The 19,583-nt window shown below is 46.6% G+C and overlaps 1 protein-coding gene and 1 pseudogene across 2 annotated transcripts; one reads left to right on the forward strand and one right to left on the reverse strand.

The window, feature by feature from the left end:
• Nucleotides 1–3,393: 3,393 nt before the first annotated feature.
• Nucleotides 3,394–13,411, forward strand: LOC117844875 (nudix hydrolase 20, chloroplastic). Of its 2 annotated transcripts, XM_034725697.2 has the most exons (9): nt 3,403–3,685; nt 3,788–3,852; nt 4,860–5,040; nt 5,601–5,681; nt 5,889–6,014; nt 6,909–6,988; nt 12,642–12,757; nt 12,877–12,997; nt 13,097–13,411. In XM_034725697.2, exons 1-9 carry the CDS (start codon nt 3,452–3,454, stop codon nt 13,164–13,166), a joined length of 1,074 nt encoding a protein of 357 aa, XP_034581588.1. In that variant the 5' UTR covers nt 3,403–3,451; the 3' UTR covers nt 13,167–13,411. The 2 variants fall into 2 exon arrangements, with proteins under 2 accessions (XP_034581589.1, XP_034581588.1); XM_034725698.2 differs by lacking the exons at nt 12,642–12,757; nt 12,877–12,997; nt 13,097–13,411 and adding an exon at nt 9,310–9,707 and having other exon boundaries at nt 3,394–3,685.
• Nucleotides 13,412–14,473: 1,062 nt separating this feature from the next.
• Nucleotides 14,474–16,934, reverse strand: LOC117844194 (disease resistance protein UNI-like; annotated as a pseudogene).
• Between the last annotated feature and the right edge of the window lie 2,649 nt (nt 16,935–19,583).

The following is a 19,583-nucleotide window of genomic DNA, read 5'->3' on the forward strand; positions in this document are numbered from 1 at the left end:
TGCAAGCTATTACCGGACTAGAAGAAGAAAGAAGAGAGTATGCCACTGGACTTTATATCATTTCCGTACGTGCCATCAAAATTCCTGCGTTCCTTTGTATGCCATTGGATAAAATTTCATGCCCCAGTCCGTTTAGCTGTTAGCATGCTGTGAAGTTGGAGTTGAATAGACCTTTTTGCCCTCGCAGTGAGATGAAGCAAAAAATCACTGGTTCCCTTCATTGCCATTGCATTCTTATAATGGTTGACATATCAAGCATTGATCTGGACAGATCATCAAAACATATAGAGGTCAAACATATATACATGAGAAAAAAATTTGAAGTATAACTGCTCGGTACAAACAATCTGGTCACGAATGATTTGCATATGAAGCCCGCATGCTCTTAGCCTCTCCTATCACCGTGCGCTCGCGTTCGCAGCTCGAGCCCCCGTGCCAACGTTGCCCCAGCCCCCCAGCAGCCAGCGCGGCTCGTCCAAGAGCCAAGGTGCACTCACGGGAGGCGCATGAGCCATGCGCTCGCCGCCCAGGCTAGCGTCCAGCCCTGTGCCGAGGTTGCCCCGGCGCGGCTTGCCCAAGGGGCACGGGAGGTACAGCCGTACAGGAGCTGCGCGCCCTGCCGCCCAGGCTCGCGTCCAGACCTGGCCGCCGTCGCCTCTTCGTACCTTCCTGTACTCGCTCACCGCCTGGCCGCTGCTAGGTCCAGGAGAAAGTGAGGATGTGGATCTAGTCGGGTTGCCCTGTCTGGATGGGATTTTGGCCATCCAGTGGGCCTATATCAACAATAGAAATTATAGAATGAAGTGCAAATCTAGCATTACACATAAAATGTGACGGCAACATTAGCACCTAACGGTGAAAACTTACCTTCATTCCTGTAGGAGGGGTAAAATCATCTTTTACAGAGCAATTTCACAGCAATGTAACGCCTTAGTGACGGCAGTGGCATAGAGGGGATTGGAAATTTGGCACACAAGGGAACTAACGAATTTCAGTGGCACACAAGGGATTGGACCAATTTTCAATGGCATAGAAAGAATTAGCTCGGGAAGATTGGTCAAGGGAGAAGAAGGCCCAAGCTAGAAGAAACCATGCTGGAAGAAGAAAGAAGGAAGGAGAAAGAGAAAACGAAAAAGCTTTGCTAATTTAAAACAGATTCAAACAAATTGAATTGAAATTTGAAATCTGAACTCAACAAACCAAAAGCAATGCACCAGCAACAATGAAATCCTATGATTCATTAATTAAATTTCAGAAAAATATTTAAATGCCTAGGAATTTAAATGCAACCTTAAAAGACCTTAAATCCTTAAACAAGCTCAAATAAATTCTAGAAATTCTAATAAATTTTATTCAGTTGCAAAATTGGAAAATTAGGGTGTTACATAGCTTTTCCTAACGATAATTATGATCCTTTGACAAAAACCTGTCATTATGTTAACATGTAAAGTCATGCTTTAGAAACATTTTGGTCTTCATGTTTGTGTTCCTCCATTTTTTTCAAAATTAAAATCATGGGGCAGGGTCGTGCAAGAAATGGAAATGAACTGCTATAACTAAGAAACCATGACATTGGGCGGGCAAGTCGTCGATATGAAAGGCTTGAGAACACTGATCATCCTCATGTTGTGGGAGATATGGAAGGAGTGCAATGCACGGATTTTCCAACACCAGGAATAATCACTCAACCGATTAGTGGACAAGATAAAAGAGGAGGCAAATACATGGATTGCGGCAGGGGCTAAACACCTAGGGCGGTTAATAGAGGTCGTGAGGTGTGCTTAATTGTACATTGTATCCCCCTGTCCCCTTTCCCTTAGGTCCTAGCCAGGGATGTGAGCGTACATAACTTCATTTGTTTTGCCCCGTCGGGCTTTCCCCTTTATTAATATAGCAGTAGCTCTCCTGCCGGCTCTTTTCAAAAATAAGAAACCATGACATGGAAAAGCAAGTAGGATGGCAATACTAATATTCATCCACACCAACACAAACAACAACGATCTCGAACCAGTTACTCATTACTCACATCACAGGAAATAGAAGATATCGCAGAACAAATCTAGCTCGCAGAGAACAATCCAACAAGAAAGGTAGAGATATGCCTTACCCAGAACCTAAGAAATCGAACTGAGCCATGCACAGGGAAGGAGAACGAAAGCAACGAGGCGGAGAAGAACATGGTGCGCAGTGAGGTTGTTGGCTTTGGTAGTGGAAGGTGGCATGGGTGGCTCAGCTCGCGCGTGCCTGTTCGGTGTGGCGGTTGTCGAGGGAAGGGGAAGACGAAGGAAAAAAGTCTTGGTACACATGCTGCAGACAGACTCGGGCCGGGCCGCCAGTCTGGATTGTAACGGCGTGAGAAACCAGGTGCCCGCGAAGCAGTCGGGTCGGAGGCTCGGAGCTGCGGCGTCCTCTCGTTGATCGAGTTGGCTGTTAGAGAGTCGACTTGCTCGTTTCTAGACTGTTGGCCGTTAGAGACTTGACTTCCTCGTTTGTAGACCTGGGATTGGACTAGGATCATGCCCATGCGTTATTCTTTCCATAAATATTAATTTTCATTGTATAAATTTTTTGTAACAACATGTATAATAGAAGCATTCACTTTATTTTAGATAGAAGATAGAAGTACAAATAACTGTCAAAAAATAGAATGACTACCTAGCTATTTGAACACTTGGTAACAGATTCTTTCTTTTGCTGGTTTCATGTAATCTTTCTGTCAGACAACTATCATCTTACTTCCACCACCCAGACGCTTGCAGAGCAAGCTCCATGCTGGCGTGCTGCTAGCAGCTAGCGGCAACCTCCTTTGCTGCCACTTCCCGTCATCAACGTCTCCATCAACACGACCACCATCCCTCACACTGCCAACTGACCATCCATCCAACCAGTCAATAATGTAACAGTTCAAGGAAAAGAAAATGATGTCAATATAAAATCATATGTTAGGATAAGAGGCCTCATCATATTACTACATACCTTCAGGAAAACCTATCAATGAACAAGTACAATATGCTATCGATATTGGTAATTGGATGGCACAAAACAGATTATATACTTATTTTAGTTTTCATACAAGACCTAGAACATACAATAATACTCTATCCATTCTTAAATTGTGACCCTATTGACTTTTTCTCCAATTTAAACAACAATATCTATTTAATGAATTAGTTAATAAATAAAGTAAAATGAGTTCCATTATATCTATTGTTAAAAGTATTTTAGATTAAATTTGTAGATTTATCTATTTGTAAAAATATTTGTAGAAAATATGAATAATCAAATGAATAAAGAAAAGGTTAATGGTGTTATATATTAAGAACGGAGGTAGCTCGTGATAATCGATAAGATAAGTAGAACCCCTTTGCAAATATATTTTTCTAAAGAAAAAAAGACCTTTGGCATTTCCCGATTTCTCCGGGTAGAACTGCTATCACCGACGATATTCATTATGGCAACCATCGCCGCCGCCGCCGCCGCTCGCTGCAACTCCCCAGCCCGCCGCCAGCTTCTCACTCGCCGCTGCCTCCCGTTCTCCGTTTCCTTCTCCTCCGCCACGCCGCCCGCCGCCGCGGCGGGCTTCGGCTGGGCCGATGCTCTCCGCGTCGCCGGCGACGGCGGGCGCGGCGACGAGTCCGACCTATCCGGGTACTTCCGGAAGGTCGACACCTGCAACCGGGGAATGGTGAGTTCCTCTCGTGCTCTCACGCGTGTTCGCGCAACTGTATGCGTATGCTGTGCGAAGGCCTCATATGTGGCTGTGCGGATTTGCGTGGCGATTTTACAGGACAAAAGGGGGGAGTTCGTGAAGTTCTTGGTGGAGGATCAAGTCGTGGGATACATCCACAAGGGGTGAGTGTAATTTCTACTTTGAAACTTTGTATACCCATATCATCTCAGAAGAAATATTTCTGCCCATGTTTTCTTTTTGAGTCTGGGTATGTGATTTAGGTGAGCAACTTAAATATTTATTTACTTAATGATCGCGTATCAGTGTATAATATTTAACATATAAGAGGCATTGAGATTATGTATGGTACTGAAGAACTTCAATGTTTAGTATGTGATCAACCAAGGAAATTTAGGTGAAAGGGAGGAAGATAAAAGAAAGAAAGGCAAATGACATAATCTACTTTTTTTTTGAGCTGAGTTGACAACATGGCTAAAATCCAGCCCAGTGTGTTGCAACATCCTTCTTCAGAATGGAGCCGGTCGGTTGTGGTTTGCTTTACCCCTATATTCTTCAGGACATCATGGCTGCACTCCTTCATATCTAGAGCACAAGGTGCAGGCACGGTGGCGAGGACAAGTTGGGCCACGGGAAGATGTGAATAGTGCTGGTGGAGGGTGAGGGTTGATGACACAGTAGAGATCTTGTGGGTGGCAGGGGCATTGGAGCTTTGGATTTGTGTGCTTGAGCTTAGGTTGATAGAGGAAGAAAGGTCAGGTTGAGAGAAATGGCATTGGCAAAATTTGTCCGAGTTAATGTCAGTGTGGTTAAACTTGAAGGAAATAGTACAAAAAGGCTGAACTTTTGCTGTATCAAAGTGCACCAGTTTCTTTTTATGATAACTAAAGTCATCTTTAACTGGCATGTAAGCGATTTTTCCTAAAAATAAACAATCTCCAAACATAATCATTGTGATCTAGGCATAAGTTGCACACAAGTCCAGCAAATGGTACATTGTTATACCGATGTAGGGGGCTAAGTTTTGCTTATCGGGACTTGGAATTCAGATAGACAAGTCACAGGGGCGTTTACGAGCATACTGAACTTCTGGTCAAAATTACATCGTTCATGTGCACTTAAAGGCCAGATTCTTCCTACGAGGTGTCTAAAATAGCGATGCTATTTTCAGATTTGTTGAGCACCTCCGAGACTTCCATGATGTGTTTACCATTGTCTCGGGCAACAATGGCAGCAACACTCTGGAAAATGTGTCTCTCCGGTCATCGCTTAGGACGCCAGAGGAAAGAACAAATGCTATTGGAGATGTCATAAAAAACCTTGGAGAATTGATTCCAGGTATTCGGAATGAGGTACTTAAGTATTCAACTGTTTTGTGAAATAATTCAGTTGAATTTGTTGATTTTTCAACTTGTCTGAAATTTGGAAATAGTTATTTTTCCATTCGTACTTGTCAATTTAACTACAGTAGCAAATCATTTGCATAGCTGAATAAATTAATACTGAAAATACTAATAGCCATATAAACTAATGGTTTGTGAACACATTGTTATGTGTTAGTCAGCCTTGTAAAGATAAATGTATTTTGAACTTATTCTTGCTTCTTCTGCTGGGGTTAAAAGACTTGTTTGCTGGTGATAGTAGTTGTTTGGGATGATCTATGTCTATGCCTCATTCATTCTTCATCACCAATGCACCACAAGCTGGCATTTTTGTCAAAGCAACAACTAAATTTCTTCAAAACAAGTTGTGGGTATTTTTTTTGTCATATCGCTGGCTCTGTATCTATTTTTACTGATGCTTTTACCTTCAGAGAATGTTTTACTTGTAGTCACTTTATACATGAAAATTCAACTCTAGTTTCATATATGTTTTTAGTTTATTGTTCTGATAATGTTTTGCAATCTAACAGCTCTACCCAGTAACATCATCTTATGGCATGCCTGTGTACTTCTCTCTGGAACGTGCTGCTGCTCCCTACTTTGGTATAAAGGTATGTTGTTCTTGTATTGCATTCTTTATGAATATGTGTTTGCCAAATATTGTACACCTCTAATGGTGCTATCCGAGTGCTAATCTTGTCCCCATGTGCCCCAAATTTACTCTCTTTGTTTATGTCTATATATGGTAGCTATTCTCCTCCCTCAATTTGTAACAGTTAGATACTTGTCATTTGTCAATGATGTTATATTCATGACAGGCTTACGGAGTTCATATGAATGGATATGTTGAGAAAGATGGTCAGAAATTTCTTTGGATTGGTAAGAGAAGTGATGTGAAGCAAACATATCCGGGAATGCTTGATCATCTTGTTGCTGGTGGCCTGGTGTGCATTCCCATTCTTCTCTTGAATTTTTTTTGTTTACCTTATTAACAAAAAATATTTGCTGCTACAGACGGGTCAATAAATTATGAATTATTTCCAGCCTTGTCTATGTGCACCATATGACCATTGATGCCATTTTCATTCTAAAACTGTTCAACTGGATTCTGTATAATTCTGATGATGGCATTTCGAAGCTCCTATTAGAGAATGTTCAACCATAAATTAATAAACGCACATCATTCATGTATTCCTTTCCATTCCCTAGAGATCTGAATTTGCTCCAGTCAAGCGACATAGGGAGTTTTCTCTGCGTTGTTAATCTGTATACGGACGTATGTACACCTGGTGTTTTGTAAAACAAATATGTAGTGAACTCTTATTAGTAATTTTCAGCTCTTTTGGACATTCTGAAATAATAGTTAATTTTCATGTATACTTTTCTAGCCTGTAATCATTTCCTGGTCATGCTAGGCGTAAATGAATTTTGGACCAAAGTACCTGCTTGGTCTAACATACGGACTTTAGAGGAAAGAAGACAAACGGTCTTACTGGGATTTATTTTTCATACATGCTATTAAAATTTTCACATTATGTCAATCTAAAATGAACATAATGGACAAAAGGGGCAGAGTTTTAGACAGCTTTCCTGTACATATTTAGATGGGAACAATCAGGATGTGATTATTTAAAGTTAGGCTGCATGGCGAGGTGAAATATGGATTGTTTGTTGATTTTTGCTGATAAGATTTAACATATTCTGAATGAAAAGCTGTAAGCTGATCTTAAATAACTTAACTAGCATCTTATTGCTCCTTTTTCTTTCCATGTTCCTCTCATGTAGAAGTAGAACTCAGTATCTGTTAGCTTATGTTATCTCCACTTGGAAATTTTTAGCCATATGGAATCTCATGCAAAGAGAACATCATCAAGGAATGTGAAGAGGAAGCTGGAATTCCAAGATCCGTATCAACCAAGTAACATGGCTAACTTTTATCTTAGAAATTGCTGCTTCCATTTGTGACTCTTGTGTTGGTGTATGGTGTATGTGTGTATTATGGCCCAATAAGGCCCATGTATGACTGCTATATAGCTACCCACTGGGGTTAGCCCAATAGATAAGGTTTTATCCTCTAATATGGTATCAGCCTAGGTTAGGGTTTCCTGGCGCCGCTGATGACGCCGCCGCCGCCGCCGCCACCGCCAGCCGGCGCCATGGCCGGCGACCCCCTTCCCCCTCCTCTCTCCTCCTTCCCCTCCCTCCCTTCTTCCTGGGCCCAAATCGCCTCGGGGAGGCTTCCCGCGGGTGCGGCCGCCGCCCCGGCGGCGCTGGCCGCCGTCGCCGGGCTCCCTGCGGGCCACGCCGACGCGGGCCACGCCGGGGACGCCGCCGCCGCCGCCGCGGCCCTCCGCGCGGGCGCCGGCGGGCGCGCGGACGGGGACCCAGCCGGCGCGGACCACGCCGCTGCCGCCGCCGCCGCCGCTGCGGCCCTCCGCGCGGGCGCGCGGGCGTGGATCCCGCCGGCAGGGCTCCCACCGCGGCAGCCGCTCTACGCCAGGGGGCGTGCGGCCCGGCAGCTGCTCTCTGCCAGGCAGCGGGTGGCCATGCGGGTGCCGATCTGGGCGCTCCTGTTGCTGCCACGGGCGCCGGGGGAGGGCCTGCTCGGCTGCCTTTCCCTGCCCCGCCTCCTCCAGATGTGACCCTCGCGGCGGCCCTCGTTGCTGCCCGGGCCGCTGCTGCCGAGGGCCAGGCATGCTTGCGCGCGGCCGCCCTGACCTGGGAGCGCGAGCGTGATGCGGCCGACGTCTTGGCCCGTCAGATCGCTGAGGCCGAGCAGCTCCTCGCCCACCCGGTGTCCTACGACAGCACTGCCACCTCCTCCGGTTCCGGCGCTCCCCGTCCTCCTTTGGTTGTCTGGACCGACCCGGCCGATCCCCTCGTCGCGCAGCTCCATTACCAGGCCGGGGGTGTTCAGAACATCAAGAGCCTGGTCCCCGTCGTCCTCGACCTTGAGTCGCCCTCCTACGCCCGCTGGCGGGACATGGTGCTGCTCATTCTTCGCCGCTACGCCCTCGACGACCATGTCCTCGTCGACACCTTCCCTGCGGCCCGGACAGCTACGTGGCTTCGCCTCGACAGCATCGTCCTGTCGTGGATCCTGGGCACCATCTCCCTCGACCTCCACGACCTCGTCCGCGGCACCCCCGACACCACCGCCCGCTGGGCCTGGCTGGCGCTCGAGGGCCAGTTCCTGGGCAACGCCGAAGCCCGGGCTCTTCGTCTCGACGCCAGCTTCCGCACTTTCGTCCAGGGCGACCTCTCCGTTGGCGAGTTCTGCCGGAAGATGAAGACCATGGCGGACTCCCTCGGTGACCTTGGCTGGGCCGTGGAGGACCGGATCTTGGTTCTCAACGTTCTTCGCGGCCTCAACGAGCGCTACGCCCACCTCCGCACCTGGATCACCCGGCAGCGGCCCTTCCCCACCTTCCTGCAGGTCCGTGATGACCTTGTCATGGAGGAGCTTACTCAGGGCATCCAGCCTGGGTCCCTTCCTGCGCCGGGCTCCGCGTCTTCCTCGACCGCTCTTGCTGTGACTCCACCGCCACGACCCTCCGCTTCGCCACCGTCGTCCCTTCTTGGTCCTCCTCCTCTTGGGCTGAGCGGGGGTGGGGGGGGGGGGGGGGGGGGGGCCGTGGCGGCCGCCGTCGCCGCGGTGCGGGGCGTAGTGGGGGGCGCGGTGGGGGCACTCCGGCGGGCACACCGGCGTCTCCACGGGGCTCTCCCTGGCCGTCCTTTGCCAACCCATGGTCAGGGCGCATCTCTATGTGGCCCTTCCAGGCCACCGGAGGCGAGCCTCGTCCTCCGACCGCCATGCTCGCTGGCGCTGTCCCGGCTGCTCCGTTTGCGTCGCCGTGGGCCCCACCTCCCGGGGCCTCGCCTGGGCCTGTCGGGTGGGACCCGACAGCCTTGGCACGCTCCTTCGGCACCATGGCCCTGACTCCTCCAGTCGGTCAGGACTGGATCGCCGACTCGGGTGCCACTTTCCATACTACACCCGACCCTGGTATCCTCTCTTCCGTTCACCCTCCTTCTTCCTCCCACCCTTCGTCCATCATGGTCGCAAATGGCTCTTGTCTTCCTGTCACCTCCGTGGGTACAGCTCACACTCCCGGTTCTTTTCGGGTTTCTGATGTTCTTGTTGCTCCCTCCATGGTTCACAACCTTCTTTCTATTCGCCGTTTTACCACTGACAATTCCTGTTATGTTGAATTTGACTCCTCTGGTCTTACTGTGAAGGATTTGGCTACTCGGCGACCTCTTCTCCGATGTGACAGCACCGGGCCCCTTTACTCCCTCCGATTTCCTGCGTCCACTTCTTCCGCTTCGCCCTCCGCTTCTTCAGCTGCTTTTGCCGCCACAGCTTCTTCCACTACATGGCACCGGCGTCTTGGTCATCCTGGCCGTGCTGTCCTGACACAGCTTAGTCGTAGTTCCGACATACCATGTACTCGGGCTCATGATGAGCACCTGTGTCAGGTGTGCCAACTGGGCCGTCATGTTCGACTTCCTTTTCCTACCTCCTCTTCACATGCGACCCATGTGTTTGATCTTGTACATTGCGATCTATGGACATCGCCTGTTCTGAGCATTTCTGGCTATAAGTACTATCTTGTTGTGGTTGATGATTTCTCTCATTATTCTTGGACTTTTCCCTTGCGTGCCAAGTCTGATACTTTCCCCACGCTTCTCCACTTCTTCGCTTGGGTGTCCACTCAGTTCGGTCTCACCATCAAGGCCGTCCAATGTGACAACGGCCACGAGTTTGATAACACCACCTCCCGTGCCTTCTTCCTCTCTCACGGCGTGCACCTACGCATGTCATGTCCCTATACCTCCTCCCAGAACGGTAAGGCTGAACGCATGATTCGTACCACGAACGACACCATGCGCTCTCTTCTGTTCCAGTCTTTTCTCCCTGCCCCCTTCTGGGCTGAGAGTCTTCACACCTCCACCTATCTCCTTAACCGACTACCTTCCGTTGCCTGCCCCGCTCCCACTCCACACCACGCTCTCTTCGGTACCTCCCCCCGCTACGATCACCTTCGGGTCTTCGGGTGTGCGTGTTATCCTAACACCGCTGCCACCGCTCCTCATAAGCTGGCTCCCCGTTCGACTCAGTGCGTCTTCCTCGGGTACTCCCCGGATCACAAGGGGTACCGTTGCTTTGACCTCTCCTCTTGGCGGGTCCTCATCTCTCGCCACGTGGTGTTTGACGAATCCGTCTTCCCTTACTCCACCACCTCCCCACCTCCTTCCACCTCCGACCCTGATCTCTCCTCCCTGTTTCCCACTGACCCGGTGGACCAGCCACCGCTACCGTTGTGTCCTGCAGGTACTGCTCCGCCGTGGTTCTCATCGGGCTCGACGTCCACCGGTGTTGTCCCTGACCCTGCGCCCAGCGCGGGTCCGACGGTGCCGGCCTCTGGTGCTGCTTCTACCCCTTCGCCCTGCGCGGGACCGGTGGCACCGCCCGCAGCACCTGCTGTCCGGTTTGCGCAGCCCGTGCGCGTCTACCAGCGCCGGGCGCGGCCGGCTCCCCTGGACCTGCAGCCAGCCCCGCCACCGCCGTCGCCGCCTCAGTCATCGCCGGTGGACTCTTCTCCGCCGGCGACGCCTACACCACCACCACCTCCGCCGGCCCCGACTGCCCGTGTCGCGCCGTCGGTGTACCATCCGCCTCTCCTACACCGGCACCCGCATCACGTTCACCCTATGGTGACGCGACTTGCGGCTGGTACCCTGCAGCCCCGGGCTCTTTCAGCGATGCCCAGCGCGCCGCAGGTTTCTCCTGTACCCTCCTCCGTCCGCGACACCCTGTCGGATCCTCACTGGCGCCGCGCGATGGAAGAGGAGTACGCGATGCTCCTCGCCAACCAGACTTGGGATCTGGTGCCCCGACTGCCTGGCTCCAACGTCGTCACCGGCAAATGGATTTGGACACACAAGTGGCGGGCTGATGGTACCCTCGAGCGGTACAAGGCTTGCTGGGTTCTCCGGGGTTTCACTCAGCGCCCTGGTGTCGACTACGACGAGACGTTCAGTCCGGTGGTCAAGCCAGCTACTGTCCGGACTGTTCTCTCACTGGCTCTCTCCCGCTCCTGGCCCGTGCATCAGCTCGACGTCAAGAACGCCTTCCTGCACGGTACTCTGACTGAGACTGTTTACTGCAGCCAGCCAGCGGGGTTTGTTGACTCTTCTCGGCCTGATATGGTCTGCCGGCTCAACAAGTCACTTTATGGCCTCAAGCAGGCCCCTCGAGCTTGGTATTCGCGGTTTGCTGCCTTCCTACTTACGCTGGGGTTTGTGGAGGCCAAGTCCGATACTTCACTGTTTATCTATCACCATGGTGCGGAGACTGCTTATCTGCTGCTCTATGTTGATGACATTGTCCTCACTGCCTCCAGTCCGTCCCTCCTACGCGGATCATCACCTCACTTCAGCAGGAGTTTGCTATGAAGGATCTGGGTGTGCTCCATCACTTTCTTGGGGTCACCGTCGAGCCTCGTCCGGCTGGCCTCTTTCTTCACCAGCGGCAGTATACTCTTGATATCCTGAAGCGAGCTGGGATGACTGACTGCAAGCCCTGCTCCACTCCAGTTGACACTCAGGCCAAGTTGTCAGAGGCCGACGGCACTCCTGTGACAGATGCTACTGCGTACCGGAGTCTGGCTGGGGCCCTTCAGTACCTCACTTTTACCAGGCCGGATATCACTTATGCGGTTCAGCAGATCTGTCTCCACATGCATGATCCTAGGGAGCCCCATCTCACTGCTCTCAAGCGCCTACTCCGTTACCTCCGGGGCTCTGTGGACTACGGCCTCCTCCTTCACAGGTCTCCCTCCACTGAGCTCGTTGTCTACACCGACGCTGACTGGGCCGGGTGCCCGGACACTTGGCGCTCTACCTCCGGCTACGCCGTCTTTTTGGGCGGCAACCTGGTGTCCTGGTCGTCCAAGCGTCAGCCGGTGGTCTCCCGCTCTAGTGCCGAGGCGGAGTACCACGCTGTCGCTAACGGCGTGGCCGAGGCATCATGGCTTCGGCAGCTCCTTGCCGAGCTCCACACCCCTTCTTCCCGGAGCACTCTTGTCTACTGCGACAACGTCAGTGCGGTGTACCTCTCCACCAACCCTGTTCAGCACCAGCGGACCAAGCATGTGGAGATTGACCTTCACTTCGTCCGGGATCGGGTCGCCATCGGCGATGTTCGGGTCCTCCACGTCCCGACCACCTCTCAGTTTGCTGACATCTTCAGCAAGGGCCTCCCGTCACCTGCCTTCACCGAGTTTCGCTCCAGCCTCAACATCACCTGTGGTTAGTTGCGTCTGTGGGAGGGCTTGTGTGTGTGCCTTTCTTTTCATGTCCAGTCTGCAATTCCGCTGCGTCGGTAGTTCAGACTGCGGGGGAGTGTTGGTGTATGGTGTATGTGTGTATTATGGCCCAATAAGGCCCATGTATGACTGCTATATAGCTACCCACTAGGGTTAGCCCAATAGATAAGGTTTTATCCTCTAATATCTTGTTCTATATCTATTTGAAATATTTAAATAATAAGTATCATACTTTACTAGTGCTACTTCTGTTGGAGCGATTTCTTACATGGATATTGAAGGCTTTAGATACAAAAGGGATGTCCTCTTCTGCTATGACCTCAAACTTCTTGCAGATTTTGTTCCTAATAATGAAGGTAGATGCTGAATCTGAAACTTGACATCATTAATTTTCTTTTTTTTTATAAAACACAGCATGCTAATTTTCTGTATTCACATTGATATAAATTGCTATCTGCTGCACACATTTTTTCAGATGGAGAGGTTGATAGCTTCAGGCTAATCCCTGTGCCACATGCTGCAAACATTATCCGGAGGACAGAATTTTTCAAGCCAAATTGCAACCTTGTGATCATCGACTTCCTCTTCCGTCATGGGTACTATATACATATTACATTTTTGATTTCTTAGCACTGAAATTTCAAGGGAAATAATTTCTTTGATGCTGAGTTGCTGATATTGTAACCTTGTCTTAGGTACATAAACCCAGATTCTCGCGGCTACCTAAATCTGTTGCAAAGCTTGAGGAGCGGTGATTGTTCTTAGCTGCCGTTTGCTGTTAAATTTTTTTTGTTGACAATTCACTTTTATGAAATAGAAAAATCATGGAGTAGGCTGGAAAGATAGCTGATCATTGATCAAAACTATTTATGGGACTTAATTGTCAAATCTCACTATGAACAGAGCATTATCTTCAGAGTTCTGTTGATTAGAATTAGCAACGGATTAGTTTGATTTAAGGGGACAAAATAAGGAAGAAATGGTACTGAATATGGAACTCTTGTTATTCAGTTGTCTCGTCTGTTTTTATTTTTTGGTTTGATGTAGTTCCAGTACCTGTATATAGATGGTGCTGATGTATCATTGTGAAACTTGTTAAAGATGTAGGTCTTTAGATGCTTGTGAGTTGTGACCAGTCCACTGTCCAGTGTCTACAGTTACACAAAATTTATGAAAAATGCTAACTAAACACATATTTTGTTTGTCCTTTTGATAGAACTTGAATTTGGTCTATAAGCAGCCTGCTGTTCTTATGGAGTAGATGGATATTCTGCTCTAGTAATCATATGGATATTCATAATTTTGGCGTTGCTTGATAGTTTGATGGATGAATCACTAGATAGATGCATGAAACTGAGCTTACCTCATCAGGAGGGGGTCGATTTCATATAACTGGTGAATACTGGTTGGTGGTTGCACCCATCTACATTTTTTGTGAGATGGCCCTGCAATTTTAACAAGAATCTAGTATACAGCTTGCTCTCAAGGGCTCCTCTTCATCGTTTGTGAGCAAAAACCAGGATGTACATTTGTGTCTCTTGATGCCGACAAAATAGAGATGCAAAAAAGCATGATGGACATAACAAACACTGTTCTTTACATCGAACAGCGGTATCAGCCACACCAGTAATTTTGTGCAATGCAACAAAAGCGAGGAACACATTCACATCGGTTCTAGGGGTGGACTGTGGAGGCGTGCGGCAACATGGATCAACAGAAAGTTGTTTTGAAAAACAAACAGGTTCTCAGGGCTGGAAGATTCTTGGCTCTCTAGGTTTGTCAGCAAAACTCATGATGTACATACATTCCAGGCCAGCGCAATCGGTCCAGGGAGCAGCACAGGGAACCAATATAAATTGTACCATTTCATACATGTTCGCGGTTTTGTTTACAGAAATAATGGTTGAGAATTAAGAAGCGTAAAAGAGAGAGGCTCCCAGATGTATCGTTCACACATTTTTCAATTTTCATGCCTTGGCACCCAAACTTCATGCCAACTTTCCAACGAGCAAAAGAAGAGAGGCTAACCAAAAGTGGATGCGGACAGCTGGAATAATCATAGCATCCGTCGTCTAGTATTCTTTAAAACGGAATTTAAGAAAGGGTTGCAGGTGAGACTTGACATCTTGGTTCTCCCAATACAATCTATTCCATTCTGTAACAGTACCGAACTCTAGTGTACGCAATTTGGGCGGCAAGTTTTGCATCGTGAAAGGAAGCCTCTTCAAATTTGGACAATCCACAAACTCCAGGGTCTCCAGGGATGGGAATGTTACCTGAGAGACACAAGCTGGCCAACCCAGTGTTATTCCCTGAATACAGAAGCTTGAGACAAGGGAATGTGCCCACTGAAGCCTTTGGCCTCTCATGCTTCTTGCTTCATATTATGACAGAAAGACACATCAACATATTCAAGGCAAGGACAGTACGTGGCCCAAGAGATGTGCTGTATCTCGGGGCAATTGACTATATGCAATTGAGTGAGCCTTGGAAATATAGCCAGAGCAGATATTTCTTTCCAAGGTATCTCTCGAAGGTTCATCAAACTACCGAGCTTGAGCATGCTGAGATTCTCAAATGGTTTTCCAAAGTTGTCTCTTACTTCTATTTGCACCATAGCTACAACAAATATCCAGCTTATATAAGGTCCTTCGCACAATGTCATCTGCAAAAGTACCACCTGAGAGGCAGAACACAGGTTTCTCCCCTAAATTCTCCACAATTAAAAACCTCATGGGGATGTTAACAGCCTTGCTTAATGATTTATATTCATCAGCACCATGGACTGTATATGAACTGCTTTTAAATTCGATAGGGTGCAGAGCTCTACAAATATTGATGTGGTACTGAATTTCTCAAGAGTCCTCAAGTCTAGTACTTCCAATGCTTTAAGACTCGAGATAGCTCCCTTTGGTATTAGTCCAATGTTGGTGCCTCCCAGATTCAAGAATTTGAGCTTGGTAAGCTTTCTGAGGCACTCAGGCATCTCATATGAAAAACTGAGATACTCCAAGTTTACCAAGGTACATAATTCTTTGGCTATGTTAGTGAACCTGTTGCAGCTAAGATTTAGATATGTCAGTGCAGTGAAACTCTGAATAGCTACAAAAATCCTTTGATCCAACATATTCCATCGAAGGTCCAATATCCTTAATCTCCTGACGCAAGGGTTAGGATCAATAGGAGGAAGGTCTGTCATTTTATTCAACATCAATGATATGCATTCAGCTTTGCTCCAATCAATGGTGTTTGTAGATGAATTTACACCAACTCCTGCATGGACAACCCACTTGTCATTGCTCTTATCACAACCGCAAGCTATCCAAAGGGCCATACCACGAACCATATCATGCCTTTTAACACCGTCTGTGTATGGCTTTGATGGATTTATACCCTCACAATTCTCTAACAAACATGTAGCTTTGAGTTCACCTATTATACTATGTACCTTTATGTTTGATTTATGTATATCGCGTTCATCCACCAGACCTAAGCCCAACCAGCATTCAGCTAGAGCTTCCATTTGGATCTCCTTATCTTCTGGCCACAGTGAGCAAGTCAAGAAACATTGTCTCAGGGTATCATTTCTAAGCCTATCATAACTGAACTTCAGCTGCCTAAAAACACTTTCCATGCAGAGGGGATCATCCTTATCACAACATGACTACATGTAAACAATGGCTGATTCCCATTCTACAGGATCAGTTTTGGATGCATTGCCCGCCCAGTAGTTATCAAAGCTAATGGCAAGCCTTTTAGTCCCTTCACAAGTTCTTTCGCAAGAGCTTCAATAAGAGGACTAGAGAGTGTCTCAAGTCCAACCTTGTCTTTAAATAGGTGCCACGCCTCATCATTTGGCAAACAAGCCACATTTATATATTTCCTGACCTCCATTAGACCACACACATTTTTGGATCTTGTTGTGAGCACCACTTTTCTCCTCATTTGGTTTATACTAACAAGGGGTATGCCGACTTCATGCAGATCAATCCGGTCCCAGATATCATCTAATAATATCAGAAAAGTTCTTTTACTGAAGAATTTGAAAATGATTTTGGCTTGAGATCTTACATCATTGCCTTTACATAAATGAAGCTTGTCTACTATTTCATCTTGGATCTTTCTCACTGAACAGTCTTTGGAAGCCGTGACAAACAGAATCAAAGGATGCATCCCCGATGAAAGAGTTATTTATCTCTGTCAGAAGATGGGTCTTGCCCATTCCTCCTAGGCCCCAAATTTCAATAACTCCCACCGGATCATTCCTAATACACCTCAAGGCCTCTTGTAACATAGCAACTCTGGAAGGTTGCTGCGCTGTCGATGAACATGGCATCTCTTGGACAGAAGATGGTGCGCGCTGAACTGCAAAATCACATGGTTTACTGGCTATACATTCTTTGACACAGCGAACCTTCTCGGCAGCATCTTTGCTGATTCTATAGTTTGACAGCAATTCGGTGCACAACATCCAAAGATTTTGTATCTCTGATCGTATTTGCAGCCAATCTGCTCTTCCTGTTGTCTGATAGTTTTGACCCTACCTAGCCACCATTGCACTTCGTTGGACGCTGACATCCCTTGTCGTTCAACGATCTCAATATGGTCCTGAACATCTTTACTCTTTGCATGTAGATCATTGGTTGCCTCTCTGAAATCCTTTACATTTTTGCTTACCTTGAAGGGGTAAGCTGCATGCTTGAATATGAGATTATAAACCGGCATCAGGATAGGTTTGACTAGTTGCATCAGGAATGCCATTATTGGCAGAAACAATCATAAAAGAGAACCTCTTGCCACCTGCCAAATAGATATAGTTGCTTCCACTCTCAGTGATATGCTGTCATTGGGATTGCCAAGATTGAAATTACTTTATGAGCACAATAACATGCTTACCTCACTTTTTTTTCAAGCAAAAGTTTAGAAACTATAAGTAGAAGACTGTACTATTCCCACATTCAGTCAACCACAACAAGGTCAGACAATACCGGAAGATGTAATAACGAATACCTGAAGTGTGATCATAACATGCAAAGTTTAGGTTAAGAAAAAGTAATAAAATTGAAACATGCTCTGCATTTAAAGATAGCCCTATAACATGGGTAAAAATTCAAGATACACATATGAAGTTAAAGTTTGTACATAGTCTGAAGTTCTAAAATTTTGAGTTTTCTGCCAAGAGAAAAATCGAACAATTCTTTGTGAATGATTTACATTTTTCTGATTCTGATCAAGAAATGTAAGGATATTCACAAACATATTCTGAGGGAAAACAGATCCACATAGCAATTGAAATGTGTTTATAAAACATATTGGTGACCACCAAATGCTCAGCTGAATTTGCTTAATGAACATGGCCTTTCTGTCAGTGTAAAAAGTTACATCATGTCATGCACAGGTGCAGTCAGTGGTGAAAGGTGCCTGAGTGTCTATTCCGTTGGGTGTGACTACGACAGAAGTGTAGTTTGAGAAACAGCAGGAAAATAATGTGCAGTAGTTTAAAAGCAATATTAAAAGTGTGGTTTTCTGGTGTTATTTTAGGAAACTTACCCAATGGAAGAGTGATGGCTAATGAACAAGACCATAAGAAACTCGCAGAGCTTATGAGCAGGGCATTATTCTTTCAGTAGTATTTTCCATAGAGGATATACCGTGTGCAGAGGTTTTACTTGATGTTTTAGAAAAATGCTAGTCATAACTCTGATACAATGGTAAATCAGAAAGACAAAAAGCTTAAGCACAAAACATTTTCAGAGATTGACAGAAGCCACATAAAATAAGAAAGAATATAAACATATAATCCAAAACTAGAAAATGTGGCATCACAATTATAGTACATGGTGGCCATTGAAGGAGTAGAAGGGGCAAAGGAAACAGATGACTGATATACCTTCAGTATATTGTTGTATGTTGATGTCAAACTGATAACTGGTCCAAGCTCTCAGGGATGAGTGCCCGTCAAGGTATCTGGTGATACCATGCGAAGGAACTGCAAGACAAACTTAGACTCAGTGCATTTACAAGTAGGCAGGAAAGTAGAACATTATGCATGTATGCACGTTGTAGTTTTAATGATAAACATTAATAAATCAAGCAGTTGGCATGCAGGGAAGACTTGACTTCCTGGTTGGTTGAAACCAGATGGCTTGCTTTGTGCAAAATGATCCAGCAAACTGGCACGTCAGTGCCACTAGAATTTCAGTTTATCACATAGATTAAGCCAGGTTCTATGTAATCCTTAGGAACCACACGTACACAAAAAAAATAGTTTCCAGAGGAAGCGTGGGCATCAAAATTAATGATGACATTGGTCACTACTCACTACTTCCAAACAAAAAAGTCGAGATTCCAGGTCACCTATCCTATTCAATATTGTGGTTGATATACTCTCTATTTTAATTAAGAGGGCTAAGAATGATGGCCAAATTGATGGAGTGATACCTCACTTGGTGGATGATGGATTGTCGATCCTTCAATATGCAGATGACAGAATCATATTTATGGATCATGACTTAGAGGAAGCTAAGAATATGAAGCTCATGCGTTGTGTCTTTGAACAATTGTCAGGTTTAAAAATCAACTTCCACAAAAGTGAGATATTTTGTTATGGAGCAGTTCGAACAAGAATATACTGAATTGTTTGGTTGTGGCCTAGGATTGTACCCTTTCAAATACCTAGGAATCCTGATGCATCACAACAAACTCCGTAATGCGGATTGGAATGTTATCGAGGAAAGATTCAAATGAAAATTAAGTATCTGGAAGGTCAAATATTTATCTTATGGGGAACGACTGATTTTATTGAATTCTGTCCTAAGTAGTCTTCCTATGGTCATGACGGCCTTCTTTGAGATCCCTAAAGGAGTCCTTAAAAGATTGGATTTTATTGATCCAAATTCTTTTGGCAAGGTAACAATAATAAACAAAAATACCGGCTAGCCAAATGGGACATATTGTGTCGTTCTAAATATCAAGGGGGTTTGGGAATAACAAACCTGTTGATTATAAATAAATGTTTGCTCAGCAAATGGTTATTTAAACTACTGAACGAAAATGGCAGAAATAAATATCTAAGTTCACATGCCAAGACATCTCTTTTTTTTATTGTCAACATGCCAAGACAATTTGGAGAGTTGTTAATATAGCTACTGGGTTAACCCTGCTAAAATCAATAGCGCATAT

Source organism: Setaria viridis, chromosome 2, assembly GCF_005286985.2.
Source record: "Setaria viridis chromosome 2, Setaria_viridis_v4.0, whole genome shotgun sequence".
NCBI classification, from domain to species: Eukaryota; Viridiplantae; Streptophyta; class Magnoliopsida; order Poales; family Poaceae; genus Setaria; species Setaria viridis.

Coding starts and splice junctions, on each gene's coding strand:
- LOC117844875 (XM_034725697.2), top strand. CDS start 3,452: ATGGCAACCATCGCCGCCGCCGCCGCCGCTCGCTGCAACTCCCCAGCC. Junction 6,989..12,641: donor CCAAGATCCGTATCAACCAA/GTAACATGGCTA, acceptor ATACTTTACTAG/TGCTACTTCTGTTGGAGCGA. Junction 12,758..12,876: donor TTTTGTTCCTAATAATGAAG/GTAGATGCTGAA, acceptor ACATTTTTTCAG/ATGGAGAGGTTGATAGCTTC.